At 38.3% G+C, this 22,772-nt stretch overlaps 1 protein-coding gene across 1 annotated transcript in view; it reads right to left on the bottom strand.

The window, feature by feature from the left end:
- Positions 1 to 22,772, bottom strand: part of THSD4 (thrombospondin type 1 domain containing 4) — a gene marked incomplete at its 5' end in the record, with an annotated part of 307,113 nt that overhangs the window by 280,189 nt on the left and 4,152 nt on the right. Inside the window, 2 exons of the mRNA XM_082321424.1 lie at positions 5,445 to 5,887; positions 22,236 to 22,305. Of these exons, the coding sequence (XP_082177550.1) occupies positions 5,445 to 5,887; positions 22,236 to 22,305 (513 nt within the window). The remainder of the gene's footprint in view (positions 1 to 5,444; positions 5,888 to 22,235; positions 22,306 to 22,772) is intronic.

The raw sequence follows: 22,772 nt of genomic DNA, 5'->3' as shown, positions 1-22,772 counted from the left end.
CCAACTATACCTAAAAAGTGCATCTTCTGGAGGAAAATGGATTACACCACAGGGGTGATTCTTCTCTCATTTCTATATTATATAGGGGCAAAAAATATTTACATTTTTCTGACAGAGTAGAATTAATGAATAAAGTCACTACGTAAATTGCCTCTTGGGAACAGGTTTAATTAATTGGATTAATATAAGAGAGATATATGTGGACTATCTTAAATGAAATTTTCCATCCTCTGAGATCACCACTAATACCCCAGTACAGCATAGCTGCAATAAGCCCAGAACAATAACTTACTATATTGGCTTTTGCTGATCTCCCAACAAGTGCTATATAACCTCATTTATGTCACTTTCAACACTGAGATAGGATTCCAGAATTTGAACCCAAATACTACAGTCCTTTTTTTTCTAGAAGTTGAATAACGCCTCTAATCCCAGGAAATTCAGTTACAAGTCTACAAGTTTTTCCCCTTAGCTTCATCTTTAAGGTTTGATTGAATAATGTAACCGTGCAGTTGTCAGGCAAAACGGCAGAAATTCAACGCAAGTAACCACAGAACTCTGCTGAGATGCATTACAACTGTGATGGGAGCTTTGTTGTGTTTCTACCCCTTACTGAACAGGCAATAATTCATTGGTAAAATGCACTGTCTCACATCTGACTGAATGCTAGCGGCGTTCTCACTTCCCCTCCCCTCCCTCGGTCAACCCACTTCAGGAAGGGTTGAAATGTTCAGCAGTAAGATTAAGCAAGCTTCTCAGGTAGCTTGCAATTATAGTATCATGTTAGGTTTTTATTTTTGGTAACACCATTCAAAGTGTGCTTACAGTAGCATGACAAAAATTGATACTAATTAGGTAATAGTAAGCGACACCTAGAGCATATCAGGGGGATTAATAACCAGATGAGAGGTGGGACAGCACAAAGTCAACCCGAGGCCACAGCCACCCCAGCTAGCTCTTCATTTTGCCAGGAAATACCTCACGTGATCTTTATTGCTATTAGAACCTGTTTGGAATTTTATTCAGAAGGAAAATAAACATCTTTCTCATATGGCTTTAAATCCCCCAAGTGCTACCAAAATGAATTCTTTGATTACGACTGCTGCTCTTAGATTTTTCTGGAAAAAATTATCCTCAGAAAAGGATCAAATCCTTCTCCCTCTGTCTTCCTCCTGCACACACACCAACCCCCAACAAGCTTTTATAACCATATTGCGTTTGGGGTAAAATGCATCACATTTTCAGAACTTGAGAAAATAATACCTTCTTGGACCTGAAGGTCCAGCAATCACACACTCATCCACTTCTACGAACTGACACTGACTAGAAGAGGTCACAAAAATTACATCAGAACATGGAGCTAATGATGCTTCAACCGGTTAGGGAAATAACAACTGAATTGTCCCTTTAAAGGTTAATTGTAGACCTGCCAACTGAGTGATCTACATTTGCCTGGTCAAAGCATCTGTGAGAGGGGGCAAAAGAAATACCTTCAGAAAGGAAATTCTGCTTTGACATTAAACGATGCACTCTTCCTTTCCATTGCTCACAGGCCTAGAAATGCAGACTGACCCTATACAGGGTACAAAGCAGCACAACAGACTTTCACGTCAGCTGCTGGCAGCAGAATAAAGACCACAGAGCTATAGCCATGCGAGAAGTTGATGATTTTTTGATTATTTCCTCAGTGCAAATCTTTCCTCTCATTCTTCTTCCAAATACAAAAAGAGCTTCAGGGAAGTCCTTTCCTTATTAACATATTTCTTTAAACTTGCATCATTTATGCAAGCTTGCTTTACTTATTTCATTATTCTGATGGTAAATGTAATTTTGTCTTTCTGCTCCTAAGAACCACATGCAAAGTACACATCGTGCTTACAGAAGCGGACACAGAAGTTTTGCTGCTCCACCATGAAAGTCCTCTTGTAGAGAAAGTGAAAGTGGCAGTTATAAGCATCCTAACACTCAGCACGGTTTCGTCTTCTCTATCACCAAAACAGAGAATTGGAAATGCCACATTTAAGAAGTACTAAAGCCTAGTCCACTGATGATATTTCCTTTTGAGATGTGTTTTCTCTCTTAAAGCATGTTATCCTTTTGCATGCCCTTATTACTTTTCCATATATGCTTCTCTATAAAGATGTCTAAATGCTTTGATATTTTTTCACTATCTCCTCATTCCTGTTTGTTCTTATCATATGGTGTGCTCCATGCATTTTATCTGGGTGAAATAAAAAACAAGGCTATGCTAATGGGAACTCAACTCCTCAAAGCTGAGAAGAGCTCCCTTCCTTTGCCAGCGGACAACTCAGAGAACCATCAGCTTTCTTTTTGTGTTTCCATCCTCGTTCCAGTGACTGACTCTAATTTCCTAACACATTTCAGTTATGCAAGAACTCTACTTACAGCACTATGATAAAAAGGTGAGCACTTAAACTTTTTAAATTAGACTTCTAATTGTAGGTACCTCAAATCTCTCTCTCCCTGAGCTTCAAGTGCAGCCCTGGGTCTCTAAAGCCTAACTGAATCACACGTGAACTAAATTTCAAAAGCTGAAAATGTGAATATCCTCTTCACAGACAAGGTATGTCAAAATTTATGATATATAAATTATCTTTTGAATTTTGCTAAAGAAACTGAACAGCTCTTTTTCAGCTGCCTCGAAGCAGGCAGAGAACTTTTCCACTTGTTGCTAAATGACACAAACATATTCAGTGCCTTTGAAGGACTGCTATTGCTGTCAAAACGTATTTGCCTTGGCAGCTATCCAATTTCATCTTACCATGCTATCAAACGCGAGCTTATCTGAGTCACAAATGTCCATTCCTCTTTTATTGTTTTATGGAAGTCTGCTAAAATTACAGCTCTTATATAAGTCCAGTACAGTAAATAGGAATACCCCAAAAAGTTTCCACCGACTGTACATACTGTGAAAACATAGATGTTATTTTTTTCTAATAGCCTGACACCAATTTCCAATATCACTCATTTAGTGAACACTGAACACTGTTCTGCAATATAAAAATCATGTCTAGAGTAACTTACGTTTTGAAATCTGTTTTCCATATATCTGGTAGAGTCACTAATCTCCTTTGTAAAGAAGGTTTGTACTCTGGATTTTGTAAATTAAGGAAAATTATTAGGTTTGTCATTCTAATAATTTCATTTTCAAATAATATTTTTTGTTCTCATTCTGTTTTTACAGTCACCACCAAAGAATCTGAAAGTTATGCAATACAGCAGACTTTAAGGCCACCAGGGACCCTCCTAACACAAGATGGAAATAACTTATTACGCAAATAAGATTAAACCACTGACCTTGAATCCACAGTCTTTTGCCAAGAGGCAACACGTAGGTGGGTGGAAAATCAACTGTGGTACAGAAGCTTGCACTGTGCTTAGGAAAGCACAAGAATTTTCAAAAGCAAAGGCCTCCATCACACAGGAAAGCAGAGGCACAACAGACATGATCATTTTAGTATTTCATAGGGCAAGGCATTTATTAGGAAATAACATAGCTTCACTTCTGTACACAGTCAATATTATTTTCTGCTCATTGTCCTCTTGTGTTCCAGCCATAACTGCAGTGATTGTTTCAAACTGTTCCAGTGTCTCCTGGCCTGCAGAGGCCACCACAGCAGCAGGGGATAGCCTGCGGGGATGGAAGCCCAGCTGTGCCAGCAGCCTGGCAGCAGGTCTGCTGCATAGGCCAGGCCAGCTGGGATTCCCTTGGAGACTGAGGGTGCCAAGGGGCTGGAGCAAAAAGGCTTTGAATGACTTTGTTCTGACGGTTCAAGGCCAAGCTTCCAATATTAGTAATAACCCAGCTATGTACTACAACCTGTATCTGTTACGCTGGGCAGCTGAGAACAGAAGTGCATTATAGTAAATGATTAAGTAGGAAAACAGAAAAAAGAAAATATGACTTTTGTCTCAATGCAGTCACGTTAACAGTGCTACTAAAAAGCCTGCCTCTGGCACTCTCTGAATTTTTACAAGATCGACAGTGCCATATTGAAGTTATGCTCAATAAGTCTAAGCTATCCATTTGCATGGGTTTGAAAGAAAGACAAAGCAGTGATTAAAGGAAATGGCCAACACCTAGGAAGATCAACATCTGAACAGCTGGTCTCGCTTTTTGAAACTTATGCTTCACTGAGCCAAACAGGAGGCTTACAGGTTAATTTCTATTTTCAAATATTCTTTTAGATGGAGAGAGTTTCTTGCAGGGGCTGAGGATGTCTATCACCAGCAACAGAGAGTCCTACTGTCTTACTCCAGTCAGGCTGGAATATTGCCTCAAGGCAACATTCTTTGTTTTTTTTTGTTTGGGTCAGCAAGATGTCTTTAAAAAGGGAATTACAGTTGACTGCTTCACCTAAGAATCTTAAAGAAGCAGATGATATGAAGGAAGGTTTTTTGGTTTTGCCTTTTGGGTTCTTTTTTTGTTCAGTTTGTTTTGGGTTTTTTGTTAACTACCACAAAAAAAAAAAAAATCTCTCCATGCAGCTCCCAGAAGAGGGCTGAGATGGAAAGAACCAGAGAACTGCTGGAATACATATTCTGAGGAAAGACAAACAAAATAGAGACGTTTCAGGAGCACTCCCTCCCAGGGGATCTCCATGCCCATTCTCCTCAGTTTCCAAACTGGAAACACATCTATTTTCCTTTCATACACATTAAAAAATCTGATAGATTGGTATCTAAGAAGAGAAAAAAGTGTTTCTCCAGAAACTGGAGAAGTAATTGGAATTAATTGTAACAGCACAGTTCCACCCAACCTTAAAGACTGAACAGCTAGTATTATGAAATTGGTATAAATATATATGGTGTTTAAAATATTCCATGTATTAAACAACCACATCTTTTTAGTTTCATCAAACAGGAAATTTTGCTAAAAGATGTGGTAGAAAACAAAAAGGGGAAAAGAGAAAACAAAAAGCCCATAAGTAGAAACTCTGAAAAATACAAAACAAACGTAGAATTTTGACTAGAAAAAAAGAATGGACAGTTGGCCATTCTTTATGAAAAAAAGTTTGGTGAATCTTTTTTCCAACCAATTAAAATCAGAATGGCTGTTGAAGTCAAGAATCCAATTATAGAGCTGTTAGCTGTTCTGATTTTTATTATTATGGTGAAGATGGAAATGGCAAATGAGAGTGTAGTAGAAAAGGAAAAATACCTCAATACATCATAAAACAAATCTTAAAGGGAAATAAGATAATCTGCCTAGTACAATTGTAGAATAATTATATCTGTCCTTGGGTATTATCATATAAGTAGTCAACAGGGAAGATAGCCTTCCACAGAAGATGGTAAACATTGTAAAAGTCAGTCTTTAATAACTTTTCCGTAAGTATTTAAAAATATCAACTCTAATCTGACATGTCATTCTTAAGATACATCATTCATAGCAAGAATAAAATGTGTGCATAGACACATACCTCTTTTCTGGCTTGGCGTTCTGCCTCTGGGACTGAGAATGCCTGCTGCCTCTCAATGCTCCTCTGCTCAGATGGCTGTTATTATGGCCTCCAGAAGAAGCAGAGGCCCAAAGGCCAGCCCAAAGCTGCTCTTCATTCCTGTGAAGTGGCACAGATGTACGGATGGCAGAAATGACATGGCCAGGATAAGCAGTCAGCGAGTCCTCGCGGTGGCGGGAATTCTGATGAGCAAGAGTTCTGTCTGAGGCCGGGTACTGCCGCCCTGGCCTTCGGTAGCCCCTTTCACGGTAGTAGGCTGGGAGGCAGGGCCGCGTTTGCTCCATCACACCGCCACTGCAGCTCCGAGAGCAGGCAGACCAGGGGCCCCAACTTCCCCACATGCCTGGGATTCCTGCGCTGCTATCCTCAGATGCATCTCTTTGCTCTTCTATCCTCTGGGGAACCTGTAGACACAACAGATTGACTTAGGAACAAGAATTCACACTGTAATAGGAGGAGAGCACTAATATCCTTTTTAAGCCATTCACGCTGCAGTCACAAGTGAAACTGAATGACATAGGAAGTAACTTGTCTTATTCATTCCCTGTCAAATGGCTGCCTGTTCTGCCAGCATAGGAGGAGGTCTCCTACAGCCATCAACCATTCAGACCAAAAGTAATTTTTGGACTACCTTGATAGGAACAGATTTTCCTTAGTTTTCAGCAATGGAAAACTTTGCGTAATGCAAAGCTTGGAAACGTGGAGATTGAAAACTGTTATAATATTAGCAAAGTCAGGAAGTAAGGTCATTTTTGGTGACGAACTTGGGTCAGCAGACACTGACTGCTCTCTTCCACTCTGACGCCTCAACAATGGAGATTGCTAGTGGTTGCAATAATATTTCAGAACTCCCAGCTAGTGTGGAACTTTGTAGGAAAGCAATAACGTAAGAGGACAGGCTGATTTCCAACCAGCTAAAAATACTGCAATAGTTGACTTGTATATTACCACTTTTCCCCCACCCCCCATATTAATGCTCCAAGGAAAAGAGCCATTCAAGATGACCCACCCAATCCTACATTCACAGAAATCCGCATCAAATTCAATAAAAGACAGGACAAATTGTTGGTCTTGGGTGTTCAGTGCCACTTAGCCCATACTCACCATTCAGCAGCACAGGGAAAGAGAAACAAAGGACCCCACAGAGAGGGGAGTTTTCTCTTGAAGGAAGCTAGGAAGGATTAGGAAGGGCAGGGACTGTTACTGTAAGGAGAGTCAACGCCTCAAGCTGTGGCCAAATATTTAAACATCCTGACCCTGTGGTTGGCAAGGTACCAGGACAGCCTAGAAGTTACAACCACCCATCCCCATCTCCCTGTGGACTTGTGCCCCAAGCTTTACCCATTCCTGGAGCTAGATATAGTCAGGATTTCTCAGTGTTACGCGCTGGGCAGAGTGCTCAACTTTGTCGCACAGAAATTTGATCCATTTTCATTAAACGCATAGTTTTTCTGTTGCTTCCCTTGTCCAACTGGCTGAATCACAAGTTTTCAAAGCAGGCTTCCAATGCCTGATTCTCACAATTATTAATATGCAGAACAGTCTTTTAAATGAGCATCCTTTAATTATTTATATTCTGAATAACCTTTGTATCAACAAGCACACACACATATCAATTCAATTAGGAGACAAAAAAGGCACTGTCTACAAACAAATGCTTGCCATACCTCTCCAGCCCTATTCCAAGTGTGTAGCTACCTCAAAATGAGCTTTGGAAAGACAGCCTTGTCTGTCTGTATATCCCTTCTCCCCCTCTCAAAGGATGACCTCCTAAACACGTAACTTCCATTAATAATTTTGCCTCAAACATTATTGTGTAATAGCAAAAGATTAACATCTACATACTTTGCCTCTAGTCACAGATAACATGCGCAGTCACTATCTGAACTGCAAACCACCTATGCCAGTGAGCATACATTACTGATCAGCTAGCTATGAATATGGCAGGCTTTGGCGGAATGTGGTTTGCAAACATGGGTTGAATACACCCTTACAATATGAAAAGCCAAGCCAGCGCAGGGTTTGCGGTGCTGCTGTGTAATAGTCAGTTGTGGTCTCCGTAATCTGAAACATTTCCCCCTCCCGAGGTTGCTCTCACACTTTCATCACCAACCACAGAAAAAACTGCATTTAATTATAACTTGTGAATAATAAAAAGCATCTGCATTAGTGTGATATGTTACCCATTTCTCCAATGTTATTTGAAAACAGGAGCAGATGTCTCTATTTAATATGTCTTTTTTTCTGTGGGTACCCCATTTGGCATCAGCCTTTTAAATCCAATAGCCTATACAACCTAATACCGCATAATGTCAAGATTATGAATAACATGCAACAAGGTCTTGGTTTCTGGCTGTTACATTTGCTTTCATATCCAATAACAGAACACCACTGGCTTACAATTTGACCAACAAGCTATTCTTCAGTTTGTGATTTGTTCAGTGAATATTCACTGTTCGTACTTACACGACCTATTAATGTAGCTCTACCACAGATATAAAATGATAACGGTTACACACAGAGACACTCTTCTGGTCTGACCCCAGTTTGCAGTAAAATTTACTTCTTATAAAACTAATAGTCCTTTGTTATCAGACAAGTCAGGTTTCATCTGTCTGGACTATTTCTTAATCATTTCTATGATGGTCCAGTACATCTTTTTTTTAAAAGCCAAAGACATTCATGCAGGCAACAACTACAATCTATTAGTCTGCAAGCAACTCAAGTCACCACTAACATAAGAAATATTTCTTTATGCAGAAATAGAAACCGATATAATAGTGGCAAGTGTTAACCTGTTACAGGGAGAACTTTCTGGCTGCCAAACTTCATGGCAGCAAGAATTGCTTCAGATAAAATGATACTTCAAATGACTGAATGCGATGTAAAGTAATTTCACACCCCTTAATCTTCACAGTAAAAGAGTTCTAGATGTAGCACAAAAAGGTTTAATTGAGCTCATTAAGTAAGATCATAATAATAAAAGTAACCAAAAAGTAACAATATAATGTCTTATACTGATGTACAAACTCATCAATACTACTTAGTTATGACAAACTTCTGAGACAGGAATTTTCAGTAGCAAATCAGGTTATGCACTTTCATTTTTAATTAAAGTCTCTGTTTTCTTACTTTGAGAAAGAAGGGGACTACAGACGAATCTTTAGAGAAGATGACGTGATTAATGGCACAATCTACTCAGTGAAACCTACTACGAAAGACTGAATAAATTGAAGCTGCTTAGCTTAAGGAATGGAAAACGTAGGGGGCAATAATAAGTCTTCCAAACAGTTTACATAAATAAATACGAAGAGCTGTTCCTTTTCTCTTTGCAGCAAATTGTTCTCCATGTCTATAGCCAACACAAAAGTAACAGTGGATTTAAATTTAATCAGGGGTGATCCAAATTAGCTGGTAGGAAAAACTACTTAGTGGAACGACAAACAAAGCACAGGAACAGATTGCCTGAGGAGATCCCGGCACCATGGACGTCAATCCCGAAGCTCTACCAGGAACAACTACAGTATAACTGATCCTCCCCAGTGCAGAGGAGCTGAACTGCAGGACTCACAGGTCACTTCTCATCCTTCGGTCCTGTGATTTCCAAGTTACTTTGTAGCCAGTAATGAATTCTACCACAGCCCTAGGATGTAGCCAAGAAATTACAGGTAGCTATGGGAGACAGATGAAGTATTCCAGAACATCTCAGAAACACCACATATTCAGAGATTCCTGATGGCAGGTCCCTCCTCCTCTCCCTTTAAAAACTACCCATTAAACAACACAATTTCTAAAGGGAAGAGTTTGAGCCTGCACTGGGGAACAGTGAAATGCATACTGAATTTTCCTTGCCAAGTCAAGTCATGAAACTAATTTCTTTAATAGAATCACATAGCCTGCAAAAGGGAGAGATCAACTAACCCATCTAATCTACTTCCCCGTAGTTCATGATTGATTCCTTCTCTAGGTGACCTAGTAATAATCCTTCTAACTATAAATGCACCATCAAGAAGATTTGTATCTACTGCAAGTTAATCAACAACCAAATATTTTGCTCTACAAATCAATCTATTTTTCCCCTTAATTTCACCCCATAATTCTAGCCCTTTCTTTCTTTCTTTCTTTCTCATACATTTTTCAGTTATTTGGCAGGACAACGTTTGTAAGTGGAAGTAATATCTTTGACTAGGTACAGCTGCGTAGTAAACAATGTAAAGTAAGACAAGCTTTCAGCTTACAATTTCTACATCTGCAGTAACTCTATCAAGTTGCTATCAAAGATTCTTTAAATCAGAAATTTTCTTCATAATGACTGTTATGCACCAAATATCTCCCAATCTGTTACCCTCCTAACAGTGAGTGGCAAACTGAACTGAGGCTATTTATTTACCTAAATGAACCTGGTTGAACTGAAAACAAAAAGCCAGAAAAAGACCCTTATTTTAAGCGGTCACAAATGATCAGATTTAATCAGAACTTGTTAGAAGCTCAGGACTTCTCAATATTGGGATCATTTATTTAGAAATAATGTAAGAGAGAAACATCAATACCAGCCCAAAGTCTGTTTCAGGCACAGTGAAGCAGATAAGAGAATCCCCCAAAATCTTAGCGAAAATATCACTGTGGGCAGGCAGTCTATGGAAAAACGTAATTTCAATTTTATTTTTTATTTTCCCAAGAGATACTAAGAATCTCCCTCTTTCTTGGAGGTTTTTTTCCTACCTGTTTCTTTGGGTTTTGTTTATAAATTTGTTTGCTGTAAAAGATCTGCAAGATGATACTTGTGATTTAAGCTACTGTTTTTGAACACCAAACAGAGCAAGCTAATAAACTTATTAAGACAGCAGAAGTCAACAGAGAAAAGAAGGAGGAGATGTTTATGCACATGGCAGACAAGAACACAAATTCTAATTCCTCTGTTTTCCTTCATTTTCCTGAGGTCCATGCAACATGCATCATATTTGCTTCCTTGGGTTAACTAATCAAGTTAAGACAGATAATTAAAAACATATCACCAAAATCTTCTCTGAAATGAACTGTGTACAACTCCCATGGATTTAAATGGTAACTAGGCATTTGTTTTGTTCTGCATACAAAACCTTCAATACTGATTCCATGCAGAACTAAATAAATGCACAGAGAATATTTAAGTCCATGGTATTTAATCCTAAATGCATAACTAAAAATCCGTAAGTAGCATTCAACATTACCATGAATTGTAAAGGAACTACAGCGCAATTAAGTTTCTTTGATTTTAAATATTTCACACACACATTTTACTTATCTTCAATGCAACAGGCATGAGTATGTAGATTACAGAGTTACAAAAACTCTGTATATCATGGGTAATAAATTGAAAAAAACTGAAAGCACAATACTTTAGAATACATCTCTTGCTTCCTTAATTACATCCACTATTTTTTACTTTCTCAAAAACAAATCTAACTTTATACTCTTTACTTGCTTACTTCCAAATTTTAAGGATTTCAGAAATTTAAAGTTACCCTATAGAATTTTAACAGGTTTAGTAGCTTTTAGGCAGACTAATGCTCCATTCAATCACTGCCTAATGCAAGAGTTGTCATTCCTGTAGCTTTAGACTTACGACAAGAATTGTCTCTTTCCTCACTTTTACTATATTACAACCTTAGATCTCGTGGAATTAAACATGCTACCAGTAGGTTGACATAGATTGCATTTTAAATAGAAAAATAGTTTATCTCGAATTCATATAATTCAGCAATCACTATGATCCAGAATCAAAAATTCCAGCAAAAACTAGGAGTGCACAAGCTACTGAAATACAATGCAAATTTCCAGTACCGCCTCTGTCAGAATTTAGAAATAAGATCCACATCTCGGGATTTCAGCAGCAGTTGTTGAAACTATACTATGCAAGAACGTCCCCGAAGAGGAAATATCGCTTGAACTGAAAGCCATGAATATTTCAAATGTAACTAGTTTTGCGTGAAGACAATGACTGACAATGCAGTACTGATCTGAGAAACACTGGTTTTAAATACTGTAGGATACTTCATCCTACTAAACTATAGCTTACATACAAATTAACTGTTCAGGAAAGTAGCAAAAACGTGGATAAATCAGAGGCCCATTTAACCCAGTATTATGTTTCTGAGTGTATGGAAGAAGCAAAGGTTTAGGCAACAGTATAAGAACCAGGACACGTTCAGAGACATCCACGGACCCTCTGCTTCCAGCTCATCAGTAATTTAAGGGCCTCCTTCAGCTAAACGCCATATTCAAATTGTTTTTCATACCCACAACTGGACTTAATTGCCATGAATACAATTATTCCCTTTTTTAGCATATTTCTAATCTTGGCTTCCAAAAGATTGTGCATTTTACATTGGAAAAGTGCTTCTTTTTCCTCTGGTTAAACATACAGCCTGACAATTTCACTGTCTCTCCCAAATTTTTTCATATTGATAAACGAAGAATGATCATTCTGTATTCTCCTTCACCATACCATGATGTTTGATTTGAAATCACTAATACAATCCAGTTCCGGGATCTCTCTCTGAAATTCAGCTGTCCTAATCTGTTCAGTCTCTTTTTGTAAGGAAAACGGGGCAGAGTTTGGACCGTCCTCATTCTCAGCATCTTTTCCACTCCTACATTTTGACATGGGTGTGCAATGCTGCATACGGTACTCCAAATGGGAATTAGTGATGGACTTTCACACTAATAATGATCATAATGCTTGGAGACAATATATACCTTTTTAAGCAGCTACATAATTAAGTAAGCTGCTATAGCCACAGCCAATGTTACTAAGTATTTTGCAGATACTGAACATGTTATAGCAGTCCAAATTCAAAACTGAAAAGGGATACAAGACAATGGCAACCTTTAAACCTGAAGATATCTGAACCAAATGAGACATTTCTGTTTTTTTCCAATTTCAGTTTAGATACAATAATGTTATATTCCATAGATTTAATTTCTAACATGTTATCCAGTAATCCTTTTTCCTGGTTAAATGTCCTGAATTTAAATGGATTCATGAAAAAATTAACTACAGCATATTCCTAATTATACATCTGAAAGGGATGTAACAGGCATGAATGTACCTTTTGGTATTCACTCAGTAAACTCACATTCACGTGCTGGATGCAAAGTGGAATTAACAGAAGCCAGCATGCCATTTTTTATTTTAAACTACTACTATCATATTTGTCCTGTGCTTCCCAGAGCAAAGAGCCCTAATCCTGTTAATATTACTCAACACCCTTCAGGATTTAGGCATTTTTTCATTGTCCCTTCCACAGTCCTTCTTCTCATTATGCCACACATGATAACCCATGCTATGACACCAAACTGTCACCATCGTTATTAAAGGAGTGTCAAGGCACTTGGAAAACATGACCTCTTCTTATTTATTCCATTACCGCAGAGTCGCACCTCCTTTATTTTATAGTACTGACTGATGGAAGATTTCACCAGGGCACAGCCTGTCACAAAAGACGTGCATGCAGCTTTTATCACAGCCAGGCTCAGCCTGACTGAGGATTCAAAATATATTATATTTTGTAATATATAGTATGATATATATTATAAATATAACATAGCATATTATATTTTGCAATATACAGTATAATAGTATATTGTTGTTGTTATTAAAAATGCATATGTCATATTTGGGATGAGATGAACATAGTATTCTTCATGAACATTCACCATCTTCTTATATAATTCATCAATGATCAATTCCACAAAGTAAGAGCTGGTCTTTGCCCTCTTAAAATTTCAAGAGTGTAAAAACAAAAGCAGGCAGACTCACAGAAACTACAACTGAACTGCAGTTCAGAGCAGACCATGCCAAATTTTGAATGGGCTGAGGAAATTATAGTTTAGATTTAGAACCTGTTCAAGTGTAACATTATTGTATTTCCCTGCCAGTGTTGTAAACACATCTACGGAACTGGTTTAATTCTTTCACCAGTCTAAGCATCTTAAAGGAATATTCTTCCAGTATTAGCTCAGCTGATTTCCAATAAAGGCCATACCTATACAGCCACGACAATTTCCCAGCAGAAAGTCTTTACAGTCCATTTTATTGATGTTCATTTGCAACAACCATATTTTTTATGCCTCTTACCAGAAACACGTGGAACATTGGTGGTTTGATAAAAAACAATCTACCAAAAAACCCCTAAAACTTGCAGATAACAACTTCTCAGATCTCTCAAGGCTAGCAGAAAAATGGAACAGAGGCCAAATAAAACATTGTGACACAATGTGTACATGTCTGCCTGGTTAGTATGCTCAGCTATTTTAATCCTTCAGTGCATTTTGGAAGCCTTTAATCAGAGATGTAGTAAACCGTTTGAATTTTACAGTACGTGGTAAGTGTAAATATTACCAGCTTAAACGATTTGGGTTTCCGTTCTTTGTATAAAAACTCTGTCTGAACATCTGTGCCTGTGAAGATTAAAGGGCTAAAAAGCCTGGAAATAGAAGACCTTTGTATTCACAAATCACTGAAGGGAGTTACAATGCCTGGAAAGCTTAACTGCCCCTTCAACCAACTTTGACCACATCTGAAGAAACTGTAACATTATTTAAATAGTCTAGAAAGTAAACAGCTCTGAAAAAGTTCAGAACAGTTTTTGTGCCAACAGAGCTTGAAGCTTCCTCCAAGTTTGGCTAATTTTTTTCACACCAAGACCACCTCCATTGCACTCTGTGAGCCTAGTGTTTTAAAGCAGAGGTTTCCTTCCATTTTTCTGTGAGACCATTAAGTAGTCTCAAGTAAACAGATGGCTCACTCCTGACCTCACTTCTACCAGTTCTATGTAATCACTCCTTATCTACAGTAGGATTGCTTCCAATTTACGGTAAGATAAAGATGATAAGCATCAGGCCCTCACGGTATCACAAGTCAGGCTTCTTTATTAGAATAAACTATTTCCTCACCATTGACTATCATCTGCGACCTAAGTCACTCAGCTTGTACTACCCTAGGCCTTTTCCAGGTCAACCATCTTCAGCTGTGACAAATCTGTTGCCATTCTATCATATTTCTACACTCAGAAAAATTCTTTGGGATCCACATGTGGTGGAAATATGGATTTTATTTATTCAGTAATTGACATAACACCTCTCAGCAAGTCATCCACCCATCACTCCAGAAGCAGAGAGGACAAGCTGTCATAAAATAGAAAGCAACATTCCCCAACAGGAGAAGTCATCTGTGAATTCAAAAAACTTCTCATCTTTATCATCGCTCTGATCCAAAGCCTGGGACAGAACCAGCATGCAATACTGCTCTGAAGGAAGATCAGAAGATTATCCATGACCATGTAAGTTCATCTGCTCTGGAATCCAAATGGAACAAAGATCCTTCCATTTTTTCCAGAGAAACACAGAAGGAGCTTTAAGCCCCTCATGCTCCAAGCTTAAAGAAGTCAGTATTTTTTAATTAAAAAGAAAGAAAGAAATAAAATCAGAGGTCCATGATAAAGCACATTGAAAATAACAAAACCATTGGCCCTGATTTTTCAAAGAGTATACTTGCATAAAATAATGTATGCTTATCCTGTCTCCTTTCCCCAAACAAAGAAGAACTTTATTTCCTAACCATTTTAATCCACAACATCAAGGACAGGGAATTAGTAACAATGCAGAGATAGCAAGAAAATTCTTTCAGCTGTTGTTCTAAATATTCTGTTGCACCAAAAGGCTAATTTTAAAGGAAAAGTCTTGGCATGGAATAAATTGGCAGGATCCTGTTTCCTAAAGATCACTGTAATTAGAATAGCAACATCATTAGCTAGAAAGGCTCTATTTTACCAAAGTTTCAATAAATGCAACAGCATGTGTATCTATACAGTTAAAGTCAAGCAACTGTGCTGAAGGCAAGCAGATATACTGACCAGTGGAAAACCGCAAGAGGAAAATGGACTACATTTCAGTTGGTAGTGTTTTATGGAACCGATGTGTATGAGAATACAATAACGGACAGCCATTATCTTATAAACAAGAAAAACATTACAAGAAAAAAAAAGTGACACCTGTAAACACTTGTTGCAAGGAACACATACACAGCAGCTGTACGCAGGTACGTAGTGACTGAGCTGCCCTAGTAAAATTCAGTTTAGCGCAGGCAGCCCAGCAGGACAGAACCAGAGTAACTTTGTAGTAGGCCTGTTAGCAAAAGCTGAGTTCCAGCAAGTCCTGACAAGGTATACATTTCAGTCACTTGACCTTAGGGCAGGGCTTCACCCTACTTGGACTGCAAGGAAGAACACAGCCTTCTGTTACATGCTTCTGCTTCTCAGGATATGTAAAAGCAAGGTGGTGACCAGCTGCGGTGGAGATCCCATGGTACTCCTTAGAACTATTAGGCATTAGCCCTGGTGTCTTGGCCAAAAGCCAAGCTTAGATATTAACTACTTTGTCTAACTCCAATTTCCTCCAGTGTTTCAAGGATATAGTAGACTTGCTTCATGCTTCACATTTTACTCTATTATAGTGCGTTCAGCTGTATGAGGCAGCTGTACCCTTTTCGGTTAACAGAATACTGACTTTAATGGGGTGCAGCAGAGTAAAAGAACAATGGAAATGAAGAAGCATTGCATTTAATGTCATTATGACAATATAAATGAAGGTGCAGGATCACATTTATACAGCAAATTTCCTATACGAATCCTAAAAATGATATCACGGTCAGATTTAGTAACCAAATTCTTATGACTTGAAATAGTACTCTTAAAGTTATCATCCTCTCTGTTACAGTCTCCCTCTACCTTCCCAATTTACATCTCCATCATCCTCTGTCTACAGCCCAGTAGAAGGAATCATTCCTAGTATCTTAAGCCCTTTGCAGTAGTGCAATGTACTGGAGCAAGCAAGCAAGATTGCCAGGGAAAGCAAAAATGGAAAGACAGAAAGATGAAAAGAAATCAGTGGCCTACTTCGTGATTTTTTCAAAGACAGAGGAGAGCAAGACCAAAACTAGTCTCCTTGCTTTTGCCCCTCAAAGTAGGTAGTCCAATTAATCTACGAATATGCCAGAATTCCTTTAAGTCTTAGCATTTCATTTTACTTGTCACATATAAATGTTCCGTTCCTAGGACAAACTTCAGGGAAGTATATGACTGCCCAGAAAAAGGTCTATCCTACAGCGAACAAATGTAGATGTTAAGCAACTTAAAAACTCTAGATAAGGGCATGGGCAAGCAGGGGAGATGCAGTATTTTTAATCATCTTGTCCTGAAGCAAAGGGAAAGTGCATACATCCTCACTGTCAATCCACAGTGACAGATTAATTTGTTTAAAAGAACTTCCGATAAGCTCCTAATTCAATTTCGTGTATTCAACGCAGTGCTATTATGTGGTGGATTTAAGGGGAAAAACGAAAACAGACGTAACTCAGAAATTACTCCTCCTAGAGGTAAGGGAAACTTCTGTGTCTACTGAAAAGAACAGAAGAATACCGAGCCGCACCCCCACACCTCCAACCAAACCAGAAAAACTCACCCTCTCCAAAAACCAGTATCCTACAGATAGGAAAGCTGCTCTGAAGTAAATGGTAATTGTAGAAATTCCCTTTTATGAACAGAACTGCTATTTGAATACATTGCATTGCTACTCAGGCTACATTTCCACAAGTAACTGAACTGCTCTGACAGCTCACCAGACCAAATGAGGGACCTTGGCCACCTTTCCCTTCCCCCATTCCTCTCTTTTCCATCAGCTTCTGCTCCTGCTCCTTCTTTGTCCTGACTTAGCAGTGATGACCCTTCAACAAGCATATTCAAATCCAGCACAAGGGGGGGGGGGGGGACGGGACCCACACAAAAAACCCAAACACCACACATCTTAAAGCACATTCACCTCCAAATTTTGTGGGGAGTATAGTCACATTCACTTGATACATAGTTGCTTTTCAGAGAGAGATTGTGTGTCTGACAACAAGAGATAACACCCAGTTTGTTTCTTTAATTTAGAGCCAGCATAAACTAACAACACTAAGCTCAAACAGGCTCAAAATTCTTGAACAATACTGTAGCGCTCCAATGAAATGCTTGTAAAAATAAATCCTGACACTTCTTCCATACATTGAAAATTAGTTTAAGATACTGTACCTCCATTGAAGTCAATACTAATCTACAACTGAGTGACAAAAAGATACGCATAAATTCAAAGCAACTCCATTGCTTCAATGCTATTATTTAATGCTATAACAGAAGCAAGATGTTAAAACAAAGCAATATTTACATCAGAAATTTTATTTGAACAAACTTCACTACTATGTACGTTACCAATTTTACTAAAATAAACAAGCCATAAATATAACTACAGCTTACTTTCTTAACACAGCAACATACGATTACTTAAAAATCCACCCAGGAATGACTTCTGAAAAACTGGGAATACAGACTTCAGTGGTTGTCTGGGAGAAGGACTGTTATGTTTCATAGTTTAATCTTCTGTTCATCACAGTATGACACTTATCAGATAAGGTTAAACAATATTTATTCAATAAAATAAGCACAGGGAGGGAGAACAGAGAGCTTGACTGCCTGATGAGCAGCAGGAGGGCTGTTCATATGTCCAGTACTGACGGACACGGGAAAGTAATTGTTCAAATACTAAGAAACATTTCAGTTTAACCAGTTTCAGACAGCTTGGTTGATTTTTAAAGGCAAGTGGCAATTCTTTGGTTTCACGTAACATTTCCTCTTTTTTTGCTAATATTGATGAGTATTTTGGCCTTATGGAGGAGTACACTTGATATTTAAAAATTATATACTATGAATGAGGAATAAGTAAGTTAGATCATGAAAAAAAAACAACCTCCAAGAAGCTACCGACCAACACTACAACCCCTGTCTTCAGCAAGAAACCATGAAAGTCTTTTGCATAGGAATTTTTATTTCTATCTAATGAACATACCATGTTTAATGTATTTGTATTACCGTCCAACCTGTGCTATTTACAGATACGATTAACAAACAGAGCAGTACCATATGCTCAGATGTAGGAAGATGTAAAGATGCTCTTTGCTTTCAGGTTTTGTGCACTTCTGACAGAAGAGACAGCATTCTTCAAAGTAAATAAGCATAAAAGCTACTTCTATATAAAAATCAGGTAGCCATGTATTTCTGAAACTAGAAATTCTGTATTGGTCAATTCTGACTTTGTATGACAGACAAGCTTCCAAGACTTTAATTCCAAAATTATAAAACCTAAAAGCAGAAAACATTGCCCAGTCAAATGTGTTCCCCAAAAGAAGTATCTTCTTACTAGCTAGTGTTCAAAATATTTTTACTTTAATAGCAAAGCTTAAGTTTCCCCAGAGTAACAAAATAAGGGGAACTGAAATGGAATAGTATTGCATTTAGTCCTGAAAGCAGAAGAGTTACAGAATAAACTGCAATTGAGAGAAAAAAAAAAAAAAACAACCCACAACTTTCCCACTTGGTCCTGTCATTCCCCCCAAGTCTTAATTCCACTATCTGCGCTTCCCTGCTATGGAAGTGATTTGGCTCATTTTTCTAGCTAACAGCCCCCAGGCTGTCATGCCAGAAATAGATTTTTGTGTGTGCGTCTGAGGAAAGCAACCTGTTGAGCTCTGCTTTTCCAGATCTTGTTGATGAAACTTCCCTTAAAAAAAAAATTTTTTTTAATTGTTGCTTGAAAAGATAAACTGCTTTCTTCATGTTAAAGTCCTAAACATATGCCACTAAGGCAAGAGTAGCTAAATGGTACTTTAAGCAGCTTTAATATACTGAGGCCAAATAAAAACTTAAGAGTTAGGAAACCACAAACAGATTTTTGTTCAAAAATCTACATTATGTCAGCCTCTCTGAAACTAGTATGACATTAAACATGAATTCAAAAAAAAAGAAGAAAGAAAAGATTAAAATCTAGCAAGATTTTAAAAACAATCAGAAAATAGTATTTCCTGATGTTTTTAAGTGTTCAAGTCCTAAAAAAACCAACATCTCAGCTGAACTGTGAGTATCCAGAGGCAGTTACAACTGGATTTCCATCAGCTGTTTTGGAGATTGTCCGGGGTTTTATTTCATTTTCCCCAAAAGTTTTAGTGCAAGAAAAAAATCTAGACTATTTGGAAATATTTTAATGAACTACTCAGCCAAATACCCAAGTTAAATTCCCTGATTTTATTTCCCTGTCCATAGCCTTCAGAGCAAAAAATAACTACATGCAGGGTGCACAAGACAGAATCCAAACGCTCTCCAACACTGCATGTTCAAGCATCGTGCACACATGCTTAACTTTAAGCTGCAAAATAAACACACAATAAGGACTGGGGTATAAGCTAATGTTTTATTAGAATTCAGCTCTAGTTACTCAGTTTCCACATACTGTACCCTCTGAGTGTGTATAGGAAAGCTACCAAACACCACTTTTGTTATTCACTACATTGTTAAAATGACACTGTTCAAATCCTTCCCTCCTTCTCTCCCTTTCTTACCACAAACCTGACCTCCTCTCACATAGAAGGAACTCTGCCAAACAGCAGAGAAATCCATGCAGAAATAAACAGGAGATGCTGGCTAGGGATGCCAGCAAACACACGTCTAGGTTACTGCATAAAAAGAATGGGTACACCTTCCAGAGCTACAAAGCTGAGAACTCACAGTTAGAAACATGTCTGACTTGGCCTTCAGAGCTACTAACAGCCCTTCTTGTCTGGAGCCGATAGGTGGGTCAGAAGGTTTCCGAAAAGTTTAATAAATACAGACTTCCAGTCTAAGGACAGTTTGGCATGAATAGAATCCTCTCCTGTAGTGTAAGAGCTGAGAATGACAGACAGCCTTGGAGCCCATATGAAATCGTCACTAGGAAACTTCTGCCTCTCTTGTTTTCAGTAAAAAGAACAGCTCCAAGGTGGCTACCATGCCCCTTAGTGCCATGCCTTCAGTCCTTTTAACTAGTACAGAAGACACTCCAGACCCGTGGCTTTTCTCATTCAACTGAAAACAAAGAATCTGATTTTATCAGAATTAATTCCGGAGCTTCACAGAATGAAGCAATTGTTTCTCTGACTTACTCTATTTTAGTTAGTAGATTTTTTTTTTCCCCTAAGGCCATTTGGAAGATGAATTGCAGCATCTCTCCACTGTCAGTGTTACAAAAGAATGTCTAATTAGACAGAATACTGGAAACAGAGCAGCAGCATGACCATCTCAACTGCACAACAAAATAGAAGAGATCTAAAATAGGGAAAAATACTATGTTGTACTCAGATTTAGAATACAGCACTCGGGCAGCTTGAGAAATGCTGCAGACTGCCAGTTGCAGACTGCATCGTTACTGACCTCATTTAACTTGTCTTACAATTAGGCTGAACAAGGAGCTGAACATGACAGCTCTGTTCTTCAGGAACTATGACTATCAGGCGACTTCAGGTTTCTAGTCCATACCTATGGAGCTACTGTCCAAATACTCTTTTACCCTAAAGACAGTGGCATATGCACATAAAAAAGGAAACCCCCCAAACTTGCCTTTTATCTCCTTTAAAAAGTACAGTTTAAAAATAAATATGCATCTTGCATTATTAGTGAAAAATCTATAGTAAAAAGCAAACTTTTTAAAAATAGGTTATTTGATGCATTTAATAATGAATTGTTTGTGTTTGAATACCAATTAAGAGATGAGAACAACATTGATATAAGGTCACAGCCCATAAGGAGACAGAAGAATATTCAAGGGGTCTCCCCTCATGTCTCTGGTAGAATCAGCAATACCTACACATCATTCCTGACCAACATTTGTCCAACACATTCACAAGAGACCTCCATCATGGAACTTCTAAACATTATCCAGTCAATATGATCTATTCTTCCCTATATCCTTACTGTGAGAAGTTTTTTTCTAACCTCAAACCTAAGTTTCCCTTGCCCCAGTTTAAATCCATTTCTTCTCATCTACTCCACCACAGACAGAAAGAATAGCCTTCTCTTTAGCACTTGTAAGTATCTGGAGATTATATCTGCCTCCCCCACCAGTCTCCTAATCTTTAGACTAAACAACCTGAATTCATCCAAACTTCCCTCAGAGGTAAGATTTTAAGACCTCTTGAGGATAATCACTGCTGCCCTCTGTTTCTCTCTAAATTGTCCACTACTTTCCTGCAAAGCAGTGCAAAAACCTAACCTAAGCATTCCAGCCGAGATCTCACTAATGCTGAGCAGGATGGGAAGTGTGCAGGCTGCAAGCCTTGTTAGACATGTCAATGTCTATGATGGGTGAACCATTGACAAGAGCACAACAGGGAAGTTCAGCAGTGTCCAGCTCTGATCTCTACCAATTTAAATCTAGCAGCAGAGTGTGGTTTGGGTCCAACTTCTGTTTCAGACATCTCCATCTCTGTAAGAGAAAGAGCTACCTATGAGCAACTCGATGCTTCTGCTAATCCATGTTTGAGCGCTGCTCTCACTGACATGAATTCTTCTTCCCCTTTGCTTACATGATGAAAATGCTCCAAAGTTCAAGTAAGCTGACATGGACCTATTTGTGACCTACAACACTCCATACAATTACTCAGCTAATTAACCGTGATAAGCCTCTTTTAACCAAGTATATGTTTATATTAAAAAAACAACCAACCAACCAACCAAAAAAAACCACACACACAAAACAAAAGCCACATTATTCCCAGAACTTTATGTAGATTGCATTGCTTTACGCATCTTACTCTAATGTTTTCTACGTTTACCTTCAAGTATAGAAAATCTGACTATTCCTAATGCTTACCTTTCTGTGTTCAATTGAAGGCTGTGGGATGACAAACTGAAATCCCAGCACTGCTAGGGAACTGAGAAGTCTGAAAAAGCAAATAGTGAAACAGAAGATATAATTACCACTAATACAAACCACACATCTACAATCTATTACAGGGCTTCATACTGCAAGAACCTTATTTAGACACTTGAATACCATTACTAACCACAGCAGACTCATGACACTGTAGGAAACATTCTTATGACATTCTCTTCACAGCAGGCAGTACCAGGTACATACATATATTTGTCTCTCTATAAAGCAAAGGTGCACTAGGTAGAATTCAGTGATAGTATTTCACATAAATTTATGTTTAAATTAAAATATTTTTGGCAGTGCATATTTTAACACCTCAGCATTTGGTGTCAAACTGACATATACTTTGCAAGTTTTCTAAAGTGCTAAGTAAAAATTCACCATCTGTGGACTAAGCCTGCTTCTAGCTCTGGCTCCTCATTTTACAGATGAACACTCCACCTCCAGCACACAGGAAACATGCAAAGAATCACC

This window comes from Platalea leucorodia (genome assembly GCF_965183815.1).
Source record: "Platalea leucorodia genome assembly, chromosome: 9".
Classification (NCBI taxonomy): Eukaryota; Metazoa; Chordata; class Aves; order Pelecaniformes; family Threskiornithidae; genus Platalea; species Platalea leucorodia.
Note: the sequence above shows the minus strand (reverse complement) of the source record. Positions and strands in the feature narration are given on the sequence as shown.